Raw genomic sequence first — 20441 nt, forward strand, 5'->3', positions numbered from 1 at the left:
AAAAAGATAAAGTTGTTTTTTAAAAAAAGTATTTAACCATCTAGGTGAAAACTCACTTGAGGTTCAGAATTGGAGGGGGAAAATCTCTCTGGTATATTTTAACTAGTTCTGTGTTTGGGGGAGTTCACTGTTGATAAGGAAATAAAATGGAATTTGGATTCTATGGGGCTGTGAGCCATACTCTCCGTTACCTTACATTTCAAGCACTTCAGGTGATGACCTTATTTAACTGTCATAAAGAATGTAAACAAACTGGAGGCCTGGGCTGTCTTTATTTTTTATAATTTATATTTCAGGTTTTCTATGTCTCAGGCCTATGAATTGTCTAAAGTCATAAAGAAAAATTGACAGAAAAATGCTTTGCGTCACCATGTGTTTTCAGTGGATGCCAACAGAAACTAACCCAATGGCAGGCATTAGATGCAGGTTTATTTTTCCTTGGCAGTAACAGCGGGAACATGAAGCTGCCACTCCTGGTGTTTATTGTGTATCTGCCATGGTTGAAAGATTGTCGCTGTGCACCTACTTGGAAGGACAAAGCTGCTGTCCATGGAAGCCCGAAGGGTATGTTTAGTTTCTTTATCTGTGCCGTGTCCTGTTTGCATGTCTGGCTGGCACTTACAGTGATTTACAGTGGAGAGATAACCGTATTCATGACGGCCTTCTGGTTTCATGGTGAGATGTTCTCTAGGCACTCAAACCAAGTAGACGTGACGCCAAACATCTGGATAAAAATAGAAAATTCCAATTGAGTATCTGAGAACATTCCTATATCCAGATGTTTGCTATCACACAGATAAAACTTGCCAACTTTTTGACTGCATTTCTTGGTATCATCCAGATGTTTGGTGTCCTCTAAGCACGGTTTTAATGAACAGTGAAATTCTTTTCTAGCATTGGAAAAATTTAAACAACTAAAGTATTCTGTGCAGTTATTCTTGAGATAGTGAGAGGATGGGTTATAATGACATTGAATCTGGTTGGTCTGTGTTCATTAACTTCTGACCTTTGCTTGATAATATATGTTTGGGGTACTTAACACTTAGAACAATTCGTGAGTTAAAACGTTGCTTTTGGGGGGAGATCTAAATTTGGAGGCAAGAATGAGGTCTTTAGGAAGCCACGTTGGCTATTGTGGAGAGAATTATAATGAACTTTATACTCACTAAGGGATTATTAAATTGGGTAAGAGATGTCCAGCAGGTTATTAAAGAATCTTGCATTAAATGAGATACTTTCCAGGTCTGATGCCTCCTGGGAAGGTCATTGAAGCGGAGAGAAAGGGAAATTGTTCACTGGGTTTGAGGTTCCCAGTTGGGTATTTAACATAAATTGTGAAGAAAATTCAAGCTTTTCTATAATACAAACACACTTGCGCTTTAAGTGAAAGAAATCAAATGGGTAAATGAAAACAGGCCCCGAGTAAAATGGCAACATTGAGGTTAAATGAACTCTGAGTGGTCTGGGAGCTCAGCAGTGAGGAACAGAAGGTGTGATCCATGCGGCAGCTGGTCCACGGGGCAGCTGACAGCTAATTCAATATGATCTGCTTTCAGAGTCTGATGCTATAAAAGGACAATTAAATATCTATCTAGAAGACACGGGGAAAATGGGTGAATTCATTGTATTTGATACAGATACACTGTAATCTAATCGGATCTCAAAGAAAAAAGCAGCAACGTATCTTTTAGGTTTTTCTGAGCCTGGAGATACAGATGTTGGTGAAGAGGTGAAGAAGGCTTTGATTGGTATGAAGCAGATGAAAATCATGATGGAAAGGAGAGAGGAGGAACATACTAATCTAATGACAACCCTGAAGAAATGCAGAGTGGAAAAACAGGTACAGTGATTGAAAATAACATCTGTTCTTAAACATATGTAGACCATAAATATTGCACTTACAAGGGCAATTGATGACTTATTTATTTTCCCTAATAATAGAGTTTTTTTGGAGAGTAGCTTTTATTGAAGAAATTTTAAATGTCTTCAAAGAACATATTCCTTGTAGAATAGGCCTTTGCAGGGCTCCAGACCCAGGAATTGTGGGAACTCATCTCTGTTGGGGAATGCTGCTTTCTAAAAAATGCCTTATCCTTAGTTCCTTCTGAGTTAGGATATTGAGTCAGAAGTGTTCAGAGAGTTTTTGGCTAGATCAGTGGTCCGCAAAATTTTTTGATCTCCTCTCCCTATTCCTAAAATATTTGTTAGCATTCACTCCTAAACATTATGCATATTAATTTATTTATAAATTAAAAACATGAGTTACTACCACCTACTAGTAGTTCAAGGCACAAAATACACTTAGGATGAGGTTCGTGGTTAGCTGGGGGGGGGGGGGAGGGGGAATGTAAGTTTGTATTTCAAATAATCTAGATATTTTGAAATATTTTAGCCCATGTGCCAGGTTCAATTAAATCATCAGATTCTTATCTGTCACCGATAAAGAGCGCAGAACGAAGAAGTGTCAGCTCTGCCATTTGCTTCTTGTCTTGCTGAGCTGAGATTATTCATAATCTGCTGGGTTTTTAGCCTCATGTCCAGTTAGTGAGGACTAGTTTAGTTAAAACAGACAATAAAAACCATCATGTAACTGAGTCTTCTGAAACCCAACTCATTGCAATTGGCTGCAAGTGAACAGAGAGAAGGGACGCCAATGTCAGTGCTTCTGGGATGTGGAGACCCCCTCCCCCAGGCTCCTCACACGCCAAGGGCCTCATGCACTGGTCTGACACAGCACACAACAGAGCACCAGGGTATGAAATAGTACATCAGCCCGACCATTTTTTTTAATTCAAATACCTTGACCTGACAGCTGTGGTTCAAGCCATGTACCTTGCCAACAGAGCATACACATTATATTCAAATGTCCATGGAAGATGTTAAAAATTGTCCATATGTTACGATTATGAAGCTCAATACATTTCTAAATTATAGACATTGCGTGGCTCATAATTTAATAGCATTAACCATTAACATAACACTCAAAACAATTAAAACATTTTTTAAAAATTGTTTTCCAGTATTACCCTTTAAGTCAAAGAGGAGATCAAAATTTTAACAAACAGAACTTAGGAAACGTTTTAAATGTTAACATTAAGAGGAAATTACATTTTAAATGTGTTTTCATTAAATAATTTTAAAACTGTGGTAAAATACACAGAATATAAAATTTACCATCTTCATTCCTTTTAAGCGTACAGTTCAGTAGCGTTAAGTACATTCACGTGGTTGGGCAACCAATCTCCAGAATTCTTTCCATCTTACGAAACTGAAACTCTGTACTCATTAAACAACTCCCAATTTTTCCTCCCCAGAGTCAATTTTTAAATTTAAAAAATACAAGTAGAAGTTCTAGTATTTCCTCCCTGCACCTGTGAAGGTGGAGGCCACCGAGTCTCAGGTGGCTGCTGGGACTCTCTCCCCGTCCCGGCACGGTGGCCTCCGGGCCAGTGAGCTATTGGAGCGGGGCTGTGTGACAAGCTGCGGTGGCCTGTCACCACACCGCCACCCCCACATCCTGCCGGTCCCTAGCAAGGAAAGGAGGTTGCCTGACCAGCAGCTGAAAGCCCTCCTTCCTTTTGGCAGCAAGCAAAGGATTTTTAGGAAATGAAAAATAACTCCTTCCTGAGGAAAATGTGGAAGCAAGCCTCCGAGCTTCACTCTTCCCTGGTGGGCTTGTGAGCCTGGCCTCCGGGACTAATGACACCAAATGTCACTTACAGGCCATGCATAAAACATCATCACATATGCCCGGCCGGCGTGGCTCAGCGGTTGAGCGGCGATCTATGAACCAGGAGGTCACGGTGTGATTCCTGTTCAGGGCACAGGCCCGGGTTGCAGGCTCCGTCCACAGTGTGGGAGGCAGCAAATCAATGATTCTCTCTCATCATTGATGTTTCTATCTCTCTCTCTCTCTCCCTTCCTCTATGAAATCAATAAAAATGTATTTTTAAAAATAAAATGAAATAAAACATTATCACATATACTAGTAATCCTTCCAAAACCTGGGTAAAACATTACTTTCATTTACAAATGAGGAAAGTGTGGTTCGAGATGTTAACAGGTTAACCCAACACTGTCGTGAATGGCTGGTGCTTTGCCTGTGGGCCCCAGTGGCTTTGTTTTTACCCCTTTGCCCAGCCTCCTGGCAAGCCCAGGGTGTAGTTCTATGAAGAGAATGCTCCAGTTAGGGTGGGTCAAGTAAGCAGGGGTTGGTTTCAGTTCTGGCCCTAAAGAATCCTAGGACTCATAAAATTTTAATTTTTCTTTATTGTATAAAAATTCATTGAATCACACTCTTAAGATCTGGACACTCAATTTAAAAAGTTAATCTTTTAAAAGAAAAACTTGTTTAACCTTAAGTCTCCTAAAATTACTTTAAACCTAGAATAGGGGAGACTTTAGACAAACTATGAATTGGTATATATGGGATTGGTGCCCCCCATATCCCAGTACTGAGCACCAACCATCCTCAGTTGACCCAGCATCATATCAACCCCCCTCCTCAGTCCCTTCCGATCAATGTTTAGTGAGAACATCGGAAACTTACTAAACTGAAAATCCTAGTGACTTAGTTTGCCCCCACTCCAGGTTCAGATGGGACTTTAATAAGCTGTAAATTACAGGAATTGATATGGACTGTCAGTGGGTGAGACATTTAGGGGGAAATGGAAGGGATGGGCAGGACATTCCTAAAACAGAGAGCTACCTCCTCCATGGCAACATTTCACTGCCAAAACTTGGGACGTGATTCGGTATCAGTTTTTGTTATGCACTTGGGGGCCAGTGGAAGAAAACTAGGAAATACTACAAATAACTTGCTTAACGCCTTGCTTGCTTATCTCACTTAATACAAAACCTTAAAAGGTAGATCCTATTTTTAATTCCTATTTGCCCAAGGGCAGTGACTGTAGTTTGGAATTGGAAATATTGGGATTTAGATTTATGATGACAGCGAGCAGAATATTTAAAACTGGGACTTGAGAAAAGCTGGTGGTATCGCTGCCTGTCAAGGTGAGGCACCCTCCCGCGAGAAGATGTAGGGTTCTAGAGCTGCTCTGCAAAGGAGATAAGAAAACCCTGTCTGGGTCACAAGGTACATTTAGTAGGCGGGGCCCTGCCCGTCCTAATGTGGGACACAGCAAATGTGGCTTAGCCTCGGAATCCTGCCATGAGGGCAGCTGAGCAGGCCCAACAAAGGAGATGCCGAAGATCGTCAGTGCCCAGGTGTTTCTTTGGGCTTCCTATGCCAGAAAAGGGTGAATTCTTGTTTTTTCACTAGTTGAAGACACACACTAAATTATTTTTAAGCACAAAAACTGCCTCCTCGTGTAGTTTTCACTTAGGGGAGTGGCCCTTAGCTCTGCCGCTGTCTTCTAACGGCTGGGTCCATTATTCCCCATAATTCCTGCGAACTACACCTCGGGCCTGGAGGGAGCCTGCCGTCAGAAATCCGCGCTGGTAGGGAGGCCAGGGGACGGGCGGGGGGGCAGCCTGAGAGGAGCTCAGGGGACAGGGCTGAAGTTCTTAGGGACTGTGTCACTTCTGCTGGGCTCCTCACCACCCAGAGCGGGACTGGCCAAGTGCAGCAAGTCGCCACAAGGGGGCGTGCTCGGGATATGGACAAGAAGAATGAAGGTGCAAAACGTACAGCATCCCCACAATGAGAATTATGAATAGGAAGACTTGATCTGATATACAAGACCTGCACTTTCTTGCAGCGTTAAAAACTTACAAAAATTAAAGGCGGCATAACTGAAATAGATTAATGTGTCAGTTTTCTAAGCCTTAAAACTACCTTCTACAGCCCTCAAGAACTAGATATGAAGACAGACGAGTAAACTTGTTACCGTTGTTCCCCAAATTAGGGACTGCGTCTAGTAATGTCTGTCCCATAGCAAGCACTCAGTAAATACCTAGTGAGTGAATAGATGAACAGGTGGGTAAGCTCTTCACGGTCTTCAGTAGGAACCCATCAGTGCCCTTAATCGAAGAGAAAGCTTTCTTTGGGGTAGATCTGTCTGCTGCCAGGGGCCCGAAGAAGGAATGAAGAAGTAGTCTAGAATTGGGGTATTTTTAAAGAGTGAAATCAACTAAAGTATACATAGAGTCATGAAATGCAAATAGGATGTTTGTTTCCACTTTTTAATTAGGAGGCCCTGAAACTTATGAACGAAGTTCAAGAACATCTGGAAGAGGAAGAAAGGCTGTGCCAGGAGTCTTTGACAGATTCCTGGGACGAATGCAAGTCTTGCTTGCAAAGTGACTGCGTGAGATTTTATACAACCCACCAACCTAGTTGGTCCTCTATGGGAAATGTGGTAAGGGAATAAAAGAGTTTACGATTTTAAAGTTTTTAAGGTATCTTCTTCAACTTACTTTTAAAATTTTAATTTATATTAATACTTAGAATAGAGATGCCTGATATGATATTGGCCTTTTGCAATCTAGAATCTAACATTCATGCTTATGTATGATTTGCCTGGTCTGCACAATTTATAAGTTAGAACAGCCATTCAGTATTTGTCCCTCCCTTTGATGACACTGTGTGAATGAAACCCTAACGCTGTCTGCCTTGTATGTATTATTTGTGAACACATTCCCACTAGATTGTAAGCTCTAGAAAGGCAGGGACCATACTCCATTTATCTTCATTAAAGCATTATAGATATCCAATAAATGTTGCTGAATTGCATTTCAAGCTGCTTTAATTTTTTCCCCTGGAGGCCAAACATTTGAAGACGTTCTCTGCCTCCTGAATCTCTCCTTCAATGGGCTTGCCCTCCATTGGAGCTTGCACATGCATGTGCACACACACACAGACTAGTGTTCCCCTTGAGCCTACCCATGCATGTCTTATAGGACTGGCATGTTTTCTTTTTTGTCCCCTGTGGCTATCTTCTGGGCAGAGGGAATCGCAGAGGGAGGTGACCTGAATACGATGAGCTCTGCCCCACAAAAGTCTCCTACTCTATTGGCCTGAATTTCCCTTCTTCTTCATGAAGTGAGTTGAATATGAAATGGAGTGAAATTTCCCTCTGCATATTAGAGCATGCACTAATTAGAGTGTGCTCCTGGCTTGGCAGTGCCATACCCAATTATAGAGGGAACAACCCTTAGGATGATCATATGCCAAGTTAATTTGCCTCCACTGTTAATTGCATCTGCTCTGTTTTTATTGCCACTCTCGAATACACCAGAAGATGGTGGAGTAAGAACTGGCGGGAAGTCAGGAGGTTGGGAGACCGTTCCTATCTGTGCCGGTTGTGTGGTCTCATGAACATTTCTTGGCTCTTTAAAGTTTTGCTTTTGTAAATGGATTCAGGTAAACAGAAGCTGGCAGAGGGAGAGGCAGACGACCCACCCAGATTACTTTTTGAGAAAGGCATGAGTCCTCTAAGAATTTCTGGAGAATTCTTTGAACCGCAGTGAGATGCTACAGCAGTGATGTTCGGTAGTTGATAGGTTCCATAACACGCAACGTAGCAGCCATCTCACTATCACATAAAGGCCATATGTTCTGGCACAAACTTAGCTGTCCCATAGATGAAGTAGGACATGGTGTGACTGCTGGAAACTCCTCCCAAGGAGCAGGGAGTTCTATAATTAGAGCGTCATTCCGTTCACTACAGCTATGAGGGCTTTGCTCACTGCAAACGAGTAACCATGCTAAATAACCTGTTTAGCGGTACTAGGCATCTACACTTCTGTGTGAATGTTTTGATGAGAAGAGAAAGAGGAGAACATAAAGACACTAATGATATTCCACCGAAGGGGAAAAGAGAAGAACTAAGATACAAAGATAGAGGTGAGACCAGAGCCTTCTTTGTGACCTTTGGACCACGGCATGCCAACCACCGCCAGCCTGTGGCTTGCCAACAATCTTGAAAACTTGGCCTTGTTAGGCCTTTGATAGGCAAACATAAACCAAAAGGAATTTCAGATCCTATTTCCAGCGTCAAAGCCAAAGCCCGTACAAGAGTGTTAATAAATTACCTTCCATTGAATTACCTGTTCCTAGTTTGCCCAGATTTGTTCTTGACTTAGAACTACTGTCAGTTTACTTTAAAATTTACAATAAAAAAAATAGCCCAGAAAGAAAATAAAATTCTATTCCATTTCTGTCCCCAACCCCACAGATTGGACAGTTTTTTAGGAAGATATATCAATTCCTGTTTCCTCTCCATGAAGAGAAGGAAAAAGAGCTCCCTGTTGCTGAAAAGGTCCTGGAGGAAGATGCACAAGTGACCCAGATAGAGCACATGTTCAGCCAACTGACCGTGGACGTGAGATGTCTCTTTAACAGGAGTTTTAACGTCTTCAAACAGATGGAGCAAGAATTTGACCAGGCTTTTCGGTCATATTTCATGTCAGATACAGATGGAATCGAGCCTTACGTTTTCCCAGCTTTATTCAAAGAGCCAACCAAAGAAGCTGATCTCGTGCAGAGCTGGGACGGTCCCGGCCTCTTCCAGCTGTTTTGTGATTTCATTCTCTCCATTTACCGAAGTCTCAGTACCACCGTCACTGAGACACGGAATGCCATGGAGGACCCGCCAAAACACCAAGGCGAGTATTAAAAGATTATTTTCACTTAGATGTTCACGCTAAAGTCAAGTTTTATTTAGCTGTGGGAATGCTAGACATTTCTAAGTCCTTGTACAATGTTCCTGAGAGTGGCAATTTCTGGAGAGTCGAAGTTTCAGAGCCTTTTAGAAGCTTTGAAACCTGCCAAACACCATCCCTCTCCCATCCTCCTCCAGAGCTCTGTGGGGCTGTTCTGTCATTAAAACAAAGTTTCAAAGCTGAAAAAGGAAATGCTGGTGGGGTGAGAACTTCGCGGGGGAAGAGGTTTCCTCCTTCATTAAGACTCATGTAGATGCTCAGCTCGATTCTGCTGGAACATCCAGGAGTTTCTTTAAAATCAGTCTCCTCAACTCCCAGTGTGGTAAGAAGCCTAGTGTCACAGAAAACCAGGTCATATTTAGTGCCCTCCATGGCCTCCTCTGCATCACTACTGTAATTCCTTACGTCATAACATGTATGCACAAAACCACAGAAAATGCTCCCAGACAAGCCCAAAACTACAGAAATAGGAATTTCTGTAAAAGATAGGAATTGCCTTTTACTGCCCTGGCCGGTTGGCAAAGTGGTTAGAGCCTTGGCCCACGAACTGAGGGGGTCTCGGGTTTGATTCCCGGTCAAGGGTACATACCTCAGTTGCAGGTTCCCCAGCCCCAGTAGGGGCGCGTGGGGGAGGCAACCAATCCATGTGTGTGTGTCTCTCTCCCCCTCCTTCCTCCCTTCCAGTCTCTCTCAAGATCAATGGAAAAAAACATCCTTGGGTAAGGACTTAAAAAAAAAAAAAAAAAAAAGAATTGCCTTCTACCAATATCGCTCATGCCAACATCCTAATAGTTCATGTTGGGAAAAAAATTCTGCTTTATGTTTGTTGTTGTTGTTGTTGTTGTTGTTTTAATATATTTTATTGATTTTTTTTTTTTTTACAGAGAGGAAGGGAGAGAGATAGAGAGTTAGAAACATCGATGAGAGAGAAACATCGATCAGCTGCCTCCTGCACATCTCCTACTGGGGATGTGCCCGCAATCCAGGTACATGCCCTTGACCGGAATCGAACCTGGGACCTTTCAGTCCGCAGGCCGACGCTCTAGCCACTCAGCCAAACCAGTTTCGGCAATTCTGCTTTATGTTTCAAGGCAGAAGGGGAAAGCGTCTTGGGGCTTCTGTAGAGCGGCTGGGACGCAGCATCTCAGCAATGAGTGGCCGCGTGGGCCAACTGTGAGATCTGCGTCTCCTTGGACTTATTTCCTACCGACCACTAGGCCAAGTAAAAGGCTGCTCCCCTCTGGCAGGAAAAATAAACCATGACGATATGAATGGACCGGGAGGGCATTATGTGAAGTGAATGAAATAAGCCAAACACAGAAGGACAAATACTGCATGCCCTAGCTTATATGCGGAATCTAAACTAGTCAAACTCTTAGAAGCAAAGAGCAGAATGGTGGTAGCCAGGTGCAGGATGGAAGGGGAAGTGGGGAAGTGTTGGTCAAAGGGAATAAAGTTTCTGTTGTAAACCATGAGTAAGCCCCAGAGATCTATTGCATAGCATGCTGCCCATTGTTAACAATACTCTATTGGACACTTTGAAAAATTGCTAAGAGGGTAGCTCTTATATTAAGAGTTGTTGATAATAACAACAATAATAATGATCATAATAAATAAGAGAGCAGAATTTTTTTTTTGAGTTGATGGATAATTTTATGACATAGATTGTGAGGATGATTGCATGCGTGCATACTTATTTCCAAACTCATCAGCTTGTATATATTAATTATATACAGACTTTTGTATGTAGGAAAAAAGGGGCTCCTTCTAGCTGACTATTTTCCAATTATATCAGCTGTCGCTGGCAACATTTGAATCAAATTCTCCAAGTTGCCCTGACATTGCATAGCAGGCCTCTATGGAGGAGGGGCTTCCCTCACACCGTCAGAAACTGCAGCCAGGAAAACAGGCATTACATCCTTCCCGTCCCACTGTTCCTTGAGAGAATAGCCATCGTTACTGGAATTGTCATCAGGTTCTATTTCAGGGTCTGGTGGACTTTTCTGGTAAGTCAGGTGTTTCATCTGGTATTCCATTCTGAGATTCCAAGTTCACCAAATATTCAGGACAACATAAGGACAACACACTAAGTATATCAATGCGGGGATGATATTGGATAAGTTTTGCCTGCATTTTTATGTAGCTATCAATTGTCTTGGAATAACAGTCCAACGATAAAGAACATGTTCATTGAAACAAAATTATGCCCTCCTCCTACCCTAGCTTTCACTTTCTGTAGCAATCTTACACATGAGTTGCTACATTCAAATGTGCACAAGAGTACTAGTAACTCAGACCGTTGAAATCTAAACAATCTCCCAACCACTGCAACTCCCTCCTCCACCACCAACTCAGAATGTGCGTTTCCACCAGTCTGCAAGAGGGTCCTCCCCATTCACACACTCTGGCACCAGCCCCTACTCTCAGCTGGCTCCTGGACCCCTTCTCCCTGCCCCTCAAACCACCTTCACCTCAGTGGTAACTTGAAGATCCAGGGTCCCCTATAAATGCAAAAATTAAAAACAAAAACAAAATAGCCAGTGTTATACCTTTATACTCTTCTTTCTCCAGTAACCCTACCCTAACCAGATGGTATGCAGCAACCTCAACAAAGTAAACATTCTCTTCCCAGAACACATGAGGCTATTTATTAAAAATTAGAGGCCTGGTGCACAACATTTGTGCACTGGGTGGGTGGGGGTCCCCTCAGCCCGCCTGTACCCTCTCGCAGTCTGGGACTCCTTGGGGGATGTCCAACTGCCAGCTTAGGCCCACTCGTGGGGAGCAGGCCTAAGCCGGCAGGTGAACATCCCCCGAGGAGTCCTTAGTGTTGCTGTGGAGGCGGGAGGGGCTCCCACAACCGCTGCTGCACTCACCAGCCATGAGCCTGGCTTCTGGATGAAAAGCGCTCTCCTTGTGGGAGCACACTGACCACCAGGGGGCAGCTCCTGCATTGAGCATCTGTCCCCTGGTGGTCAGTGTGCATCATAGAGAGCAGTCATTCCACTGTTCAGTCAATTTGCATATTAGGGTTTTCTTATATAGGATAGGCAGGCAGGGGCTGGAGGGTATTTACATGTGGTTTCCACCACTTTTCTGGACAGATGGTAAGTGAAAAGTAAACCTATGGCCTCTAGAAAATCCATCTAATGAGAAGACATTTTGAACTTTGCTCCTTTTTAATATATATATATATATATATATATATATATATATATATATAATTGATTTCAGAGAGGAAGGGAGAGGGAGAGGGAGAGAGATAGAAACATCAATGATGAGAGAGAATCACTGATCGAATGCCTCTTGCACCCCCACTACTGGGGATTGAGCCCACAATCCAGGCATGTGCCCTGACCAGGAATCGAATCTTGTCATCCTGTTTCATAGGTCGATGCTCAACCACTGAGCCATGCCAGCTAGGCAAGAAACAGACATTTAAAATACATATATTTTAATGTGCTGGATATATATATATATAAATAATTGATTTCATAGAGGAAGGGAGAGAAAGAAATAGAAACATCAATGATGAGAATCACTGATCGCCTGCCTCCTGCATGCCCCACACTGGGGATCTAGCCTGCAACCCGGGCTCATGCCCTGACCGGGAATCAAACAATGACCTCCTGGTTCACACATTGACGCTCAACCACTGAGCCATGCTGACTGGACAAGAAACAGACATTTTTAATATCTTTGAAACTACAACATATTTCGCAATATGGCTTTAAAAATTAAAATAATTATTAAAATTTTAAAATACAAATCTAAAGAGAAAAGTAGCTTACAATTCCCTATTTTTTTAAAAATATATCTTTATTGATTTCAGAGAGGAAGGCAGAGGGGGAGAGAGAGAGACATAAACATCAATGATGAGAGAGAATCATTGATCAGCTGCCTCCAGTACGCCTCACACTGGGTATTGAGCCCACAACCCAGGCATATGCCCTGACCCAGAATGGAACCATGACCTCCTGGTTCATAGGTCAATGAGCCACTCCAGCCAGGCACAATCCCCTATTTAGTTAACCCCACTGACATCAGAAATAATAGTGATAAAAATAAGCTAAATTTAAAAGAATTCATATATACAAAGAAACAAAATTAATGAAAGCTGTCCTTTCCTACCCCATCAAGAGTCTCTCCCTGAACAACAGTTACCATTAATAATTCCTCATGATTCCTTCCAGAAAATAAAATTCTTTCTGGGGGTGGGGCAAAGGGAGTGTATTCATAATGATGAGTAATAATAATTTGTAATGAGATTGCTGCATTAGAGGATATATGCAACTTTCAATAGATGTCAAATTGTCTTAGCATGTGGTTGCACCAACATGCACTCCTATGATTAAGTACAGGAAGACGATTTTGAAAGCACCAGTAAGAAAAAGAAATGGCATTGTTATCCACTCCCTGGAAGCGCAGACTGTAATGACACTGACGTGTAAATGCTGTGTTACCTGCAGACGCTGACCCTGGAGGCCTGAGTTCAAAGACAGTGCCTGTGCGGGACAGAGGACCGTGTGGAGAACTTGGCCAGAATTCGTCAGAATGTTTCCACTGTCATGCAAGATGCCAAAAGTGTCAGGATTATCTATGGGAAGGTAAATAATTATTATTTTCTCAGGGTTTCAATAGTGTTCTGGTCAGAGGTAAAAACAACAACAACAAAACAACAACTCACTTTTACAAGCATCGTGGATTTATTTGCTTCCCTTCAAGCACTTTTTTAGCGAGCTCATCTCCAGATGGAGGTACTCAGTGTAGTTTATAAACTTCTATTATTGAAAAGTAGGTAAAATCACTCTTTCCCTTTTTAAAATTCCCTCCCTGTTCCTGTGCAAGGTTTTATAGTTGAAGACCAAACCAACACAACTGTGTGCAAAAGAGAACTAGGAACAAATGAGGACAACTCCTTCTTTCTTGCTGCAAAAAGAAAGAAAGAAAATATGAAAGAAAGAAAGAAAGAAAGAGAGAGAGAGAGAGAGAGAGAGAGAGAGAAAAGGAAGGAAGGAAGGAAGGAAGGAAGGAAGGAAGGAAGGAAGGAAGGAAGGAAGGAAGGAAGGAAAGAAACCCCACCGATGAAGGCAATCTTCCCCTTAAGAAAGCAAAGTTTTAGCCAAGTGATTTCTCTTTTCTTTTTGAAAGTGGCACTAACTTTTCCCATTTGGCAGGTTAATTACTAATTGGTATTTAAAAATGGGAAGTGGCTGCTCCTCACAAGCCCCAAGCAGACTTTGCTCTCCCAGATCTGACATGGCCTTTGTTCCACCCCCGGAGAGAAACCCTCTGCCCTGCGCACAGGACCCCACACTGCTCCCTTCTCCCTTCCCTCCCCTCCCTGTACTTCCGGGAAGGAAAGTTGCTCCTTTGGCCCTAGCTAGTTTGACTCAGTGGCTTCAGCCTGCAGATTGAAGGATCCCGGGTTTGATATTTCTGTCTTTCCCTTTCTCTTCCATTCTCTGAAAATCAATGGGAAAAATATCCTCGGGTGAGAATTAAATAAAAAAATAAAATAAAGTTGCTCCGTCACCCTACTAGGACCTGAACACAAAATTTCTTACAAAAGCCAAGAAGAGCTTTTGATTCTGGTGCTTCTGTTTGCCAAAGCCCTACAGGAAGGACATTCTAAAAATCGTGGCTAGGGGCTTGGAGTAAGAGGTTGAATATGAACGGGACCTTTTTTGTTAGAGCCAGGACGGCCTTATTTTTTCTGAATTGCTAACTGGGTCTCTCAATATAGCTCCTTCGTACCGATGTTCTGAGGACCCGATAAGATGTCTGACATGGTAATGATGCTCATTATTCAAGTGTCTGTTTTTTAAGTCATAGTGTGAGACTGCACACAGAAACAGAAGCTTTCATAAGAGAAAAACACACAGTAATATACCAACCACTTACAAAAACAGTCCCATTCAAACATTTCATCGTTAACCTCCTTTCATCCAGTTAGAAGCTTTAGTGAATAATCTCTGATTGTCATACACTAATACAGATGATGGGGGAAGGGGTTGGAGGACAGTGGTTAAAAGGTACAAACTTCCAGTTGTATCATAAATAAGTGCTGGGGATGTAATGGACAACATGATGTCTAGTTAGCACTGCTCTATGGCTTATATGAAAGTTGTTAAGAGAGTAGATTCTAAGAGTTCTCCCACAGGAGCATTTTCTTTTCCCTTTCCTGTATCTATGTGAGGTGATGGACATTAACTAAACATAATGCAGGAATCCTTTCGGAATATATGTAATCAAACCATCATGCTGTACACCTTAAATTTATAAAGTGATATATGTCAGTCCTTTCTTAATAAAACTAGAAAAAGGTATTTGCAACGAGATCCTGGCAAATGTGACCCAAGTGGAGGGTTGAAATGTGCTTGCACACGAAGGGTTGTCCTCTTGCTGTCAGAAACCTATGCATCACGCTGTGGAAAAGCCCCGGCTGGCCTTCTGGAAGATGAGAGGTGCCAGCTGAGGACCCCGAAATGTGCATGGGGCCATCCTCGCCCACCCAGGCACTCTCAAAGGGAGTAAATGAGCGTCCCTCGTAGAAATCTGCTTGCCTAAGATCACGAGGGAAATCACCACCTTCCCCCCACAATTAAAAAAATCTTTATATCACTATTCTAAAATATAACTGAAATTGCAAATGAAGACACTTTAAAAGGATATCCATAGGTCCTTTCAAATGTATACTGTATCTTGTTATCTGTGACTCACTTTGTTTTCATAATAGTTTCTTGGATAACTTTTCAAACATACACTATACACTTGTATTTACCTACAAGTACAAAGGTCTCCCTCTCCTACAGATCCCAAAATAATCTGCAGAGGTATGAGGCCCCAGGTAACCTTGGGTTATAACTTTGTATCAGAAAGAACCAATAGCCCTAACCGGGTTGCTCAGTGGATAGAGCGTCGGCCTGAGGACCAAAGGGTCCCGGGTTCAACTGTCAAGAGCATGTACTTTGGTTGCAGGCTCCTCCTGGGCCCGGGCCCGGGCCCGGGCCCTTGTCATGGCTCATGTGGGAGGCAACCAGTTGAAGTGTTTCTGTCTTTCCTCTCTCTTTCACTCTCTCTAAAAATCAATGGGAAAATATCCTCAGCTGAGGATTAAAAAATAATAATAAAAGAACTAATAAAGGATGTTTAAGACCTGAGATGAGGTAGTTACCTGGCTTCTGATTGGTGGATTTCTCCCCACTCCTATCTTGCTGAAGGCACAGTTTTTTAGTAAACAGCAAAAGACAGTTTATCGAGACTGGTCTTTCTCCACAACACCGATCTCTTATGATTTAAAATGCCCTAACACATGGAAACTTCCATAGTATACAGATAATCTTTACACAATATTAACCCACTCATCAGCACACCTATATAAGTTCCTATAACACTGTTACAGTTCGGATGGGCTGTTAGGCAATAATAACAAAGAACTGGAGGATCTTAGTGGCTTGTAAACAAAAAGGTTTACTAGTATTTCTCACTCTACAGCGTGCCAGTTACAGTTTGAGCGAGGTCCTGCTCCACATCTCCTCACTAGGATGACAGAGCCTCCACCACAGGGAACATGATAAATCCCAAACTGTTCTCAAAGGCTTCCTCCCGAAGTGAGACACATCTCTTTGAAGAAGGTTGTGCTCGACTTCAAGGTGGCAGGAAGTGTGTTCCCCCACGTGTCCTGATCAGAATATCAGTGAGCAGCCCTAATGGCTTTCGGAGACAGCACAGAAAGAAGGAAAAGGAAGAGTAACATCCGTTAAGTCTACATTGTACACCGCGTGATCAGGCACTTTACATTATTTCATTCCCACCCATTTTACTTAGTTGAAAACTCATTCAAGGTCAAAAGGCCGGAAATAGAAAGCTAACGGGCTAGGATTTAGACTCACGTCACCTAACTCCAAATGTCATGGACCTTTTCCTTTACCGCATTACCTTCTTCTTTGTTAGACTGTCCTGATGTACCCGAACTACACACAGAAGTAGATGAGGCCCTTAAGTTGGTCAACATATCGGATCAGCAGTACGTGCAGATTCTCCAGGTGACTCAACATCATCTGGAGGACACTGCGTATCTGATGGAGAAGATGAGAGAGGAATTTGGCTGGGTGGCTGAACTGGCAAACCAGACTCTAGGAACTGAGAACACCTTCAGTTCCAGAAAGGTAATGGAGGACCCAAGAACAGATATGGAGGTTACATGTGCATACGTTGATTTTTCTGTTGATTTGTGTATTTGGGAAAAAAAAACTGTAAGAGGCTATTCATGTTTTCATTGTGGTTGTATTCAGGCTAACCTGATATAATGTAGTGCACGTGGTCTTTAGAAAACAGAAAACTCTAGAAAGAAAACCAATTTAAAACACAAAATACTTGGTAATCTAGAGATGGCCAATTCTGCTTAGAGCTTTGGTGCTATAACTGATACAAGTAACCTTGAAGAAACTCTTGGCCAATATGCCCTAGCCCAGTGATGACGAACCTTTTGAGCTCGGTGTGCCAGCATTTTGAAAAACCCTAACTTAACTCTGGTGCCGTGTCACATATAGAAATTTTTGGTATTTGCAACCATAGTAAAACAAAGACTTATATTTTTGATATTTATTTTATATATTTAAATGCCACTTAACAAAGAAAAATCGACCAAAAAAAATGAGTTCACGTGTCACCTCTGACACGCGTGTCATAGATTCGCCATCACTGCCCTAGCCAGTTTGGCTCAGTGGATAGAGCATCAGCCCACAGACGGAAGGGTCCCGGGTTTAATTCCAGCCAAGGGCACATACCTTGGTTGCAGGTTCCCCAGCCCTGGTTGGGGTACGTGCAGGAGGCAACCAATCAATGTGTCTCTCTCACATCGATGTTTCTCTCTGTCTCTCCCTCTCCCTTCTACTCTCTCTAAAAATCAATGGAAAAATATCCTCTGGTGAGGATAAATAAATAAAACTTGGTCAATATCGACTTTAAGAGAGAAGAATCAGATTCAGCAACTTGAGTTCAAAAGCTAACTCAGAAACTAGCCAGCTGAGTAAATTTGGGAAAATTCCTCAACTTCTCCAGGCCTCAGTTTTTCTACCTGAAAGATGGGACTAATAATAGCTACTTTAAAATGTACATCTGTAAAGCGATTAGTATAGGTTCCTTATACAAAGCAAGAGTTCTGTAAATTATAGCTCTTATTAGGTTTTTACATAATAATCTGCTAAATCACCTTGACAATTAAACATATACCTTTACATAAAAACATATTGCCATGGATTTATACTATGTCTCTCATATTTAATCAGTAACTCCTTTTTTTAAAATATACTTTATTGATTGTTTACAGAGAGGAAGGAAGAGGGATAGAGAGAGTTAGAAATATCGATGAGAGAGAAACATCGATCAGCTGCCTCCTGCACACTCCCTCCTGGGTATGTGCCCGCAACCAAGGTGCATGCCCTTGACGGGAATCAAACCTGGGATCTATGAGTCCACAGGCCAGCGCTCTATCCATTGAGCCAAACCGGTTAGGGCAGTAACTCCTTTTACAGGATATATAACAGTGACTACATTTCTTTCCTGACTACCCTTATTCTGCCACACACATTACATTAATAAACAAAGGAGGCAGGTTAGCAATTCCTGGTGAGGTCAGTATTGACAGGTTCCTAAAAAGACCTGGATACAAAAATCACTGGACAGAGTCATTGAAGATGCAATATTTTGGGCAGCATGTAATGCTGGTGACCTGTCTCGATCTCTGGGGATCCAGCTACCAGCTCCGGCAGGTGCTGCTGCTAACTGCTCAGCCTGCACCTTCTCCAAAGCGTTGTCCTTGGGCCTACTTATGCTCCAGAGCTCCCTGCAGGATCAGGCTGTGGATAGAGGTCACCTGAGGCCACATCCTCAACTGGCTTCTCCCTCTTCTCAATCTCACTTGCCTCATCCCCTTAAAAGTTTCACCTCACCAGGCTGGTGTGGCTCGTGGTTGAGCATCGATCCATGAACCAAAAGGTCACTGGTTCAATTCCCGGTCAGGGCACATGCCCAGGTTGCTTAATATTTTGCTTTAATTTATTTATAAGGGATTTTATTTGAAAAAAAATGTCAAATAGTTCTCTTAAGATTACATCAAGTTGCATATCAGAAAAATTTAAAGTGTTAAAGTCAAAGTGTATGCACTTGAGAATTCATTAAGACAGCAACTATCATGCATTTCAGATTACTGGTTCTTATAAAAACCACACACACATGTATAAAACTTGGTGCATCATGTTAATGTTTGTGGCACAGTCAGTCACACTCACCAAATGTTCCATTTGCTCACTCACATTTCCAGCTTCTCTTACAGTTAAGTGGTGCCAGGTGGCAAGTTCTGGCCAAGGAAATGTGGACAAAACGGCAAGTGTTATCTCTAGTCTGAGATATAGTGAAGGGTCTCTTTCTCTACTGAGGCCACAAAGAAAGCCACGTGTTCCATATGCTACAGCTAGGAGATGACATACCTCTGTCAATGAGGGCTCTGAGTGTCTATGTACAGAGCCCATATGGACATGTTGCATGAGTGAGAAATAATTTTTGTGGTATGAAATCGCTGGAATATTGGGGCAAATTTGTTACCTCAACACAACCTATCTTATCCTGACTAATGTGGTATTAAATTAATCCTGACTGTGCACTGGGATTCAGTGATCTTTTACTGTTTAATCCTTCTTCTCAGGTAGTTCCAGGTGTTCACCAAGGAAACGTTTCCAAACAAGATGAAACAATGATAGACTTAAGCATTCTGCCTTCCCCCAATGTCACACTCAAGATCCCTCTTGAAGGAAGTTCTGAGAGTTCTAACTTTGTTAGCTACGTGCTGGAAAAAGCTGTACAGCATCTTAAGGAACATTTTAAAACTTGGTAAGCAGAGTGTCTGATTAGGAATGCTTTGTTAACAGACATAGATGATTCATAAAAGGAAAAAAACAAAACTAGTTTTAAAATAACTGGAAAATATGCTCAACCTCATTAATAACAAAGACAAAATAGCATGTTTTTGCCTATCAAATTTGCAGATTAGAAAAAAAATATACAAAGATCCGATAGGAATGTGATGAAATGGGAATTCTTATATGTTCTTGGCGGGAATATAAATTGTTTCTGCCTTTTTAAAAAGCTGCATGTCTATGCATGTCAAAAACCATAAGGTTTCTTTTTGATACAATAATTCCACTTCTGGAATCAATCCTAAGGAATAATCTAAATTTGATTAAAAGTTCTCCCCCTCCCCCCTACAGTCCTGGCTAGGTGGCTCAGTTGGTTGAAGCATTGTCCTGTACACCAGAAGATTGCCAGTTCAATTCCTGGTCCAGACACATGGCTAGGTTGCAGGTTCTATCCCCAGTAGGTGTGGGAGGCAACTGATTGATGTTTCTCTCTCTCACATCAACGTTTTTCTCTCTTCCCCCCCCCCCCCCAAAATCAATTTTTAAAAAAATTCTTGGGTGAGGACTAAAAAAAAGTGCCCCCTACCCCAAGATCTATATTTGCAAAATCATTTAAGACTAGAGGCCCAGTGCATGAAATTCGTGCATGGGTTCGGTCCCTAAGCCTGGCCAGTGATCAAAGCATGAGCATCTGGCGTGGAAGGGCAGGATCCCAGCTGACCTCTGGGCCCTGGGCAGCACCTGGGCCTCTGGGTCCCCACACGCCCCCTCTGCCTGAATCACAGCGCCCAAGTCCCCATGTGGAGATATGGTGAGCGCGGCACGGAAGCCAGGCAGACAGTGCGCTCTCTCCCGGCCTGCCTCGCAGACTGGCTCCTGCATGAACCCACGGACCCA

At 42.5% G+C, this 20441-nt stretch overlaps 1 protein-coding gene across 1 annotated transcript; it reads left to right on the top strand.

Moving 5' to 3' along the window:
* Positions 1–458: 458 nt before the first annotated feature.
* CLUL1 (clusterin like 1) lies at positions 459–19522 on the top strand. Its single transcript, XM_070420547.1, has 7 exons — positions 459–564; positions 1692–1840; positions 6153–6320; positions 8139–8568; positions 13095–13232; positions 16582–16796; positions 19334–19522. The coding sequence occupies exons 1-7, from the start codon at positions 459–461 to the stop codon at positions 19520–19522; spliced, it is 1395 nt and encodes a 464-aa protein (XP_070276648.1).
* The last annotated feature ends 919 nt before the right edge of the window (positions 19523–20441 follow it).

The sequence above is a fragment of the Myotis yumanensis genome, unplaced genomic scaffold (genome assembly GCF_028538775.1).
Source record: "Myotis yumanensis isolate MYYU_CA2020_CCGP unplaced genomic scaffold, mMyoYum1.0.hap1 SCAF_7, whole genome shotgun sequence".
Lineage (NCBI taxonomy): Eukaryota > Metazoa > Chordata > Mammalia > Chiroptera > Vespertilionidae > Myotis > Myotis yumanensis.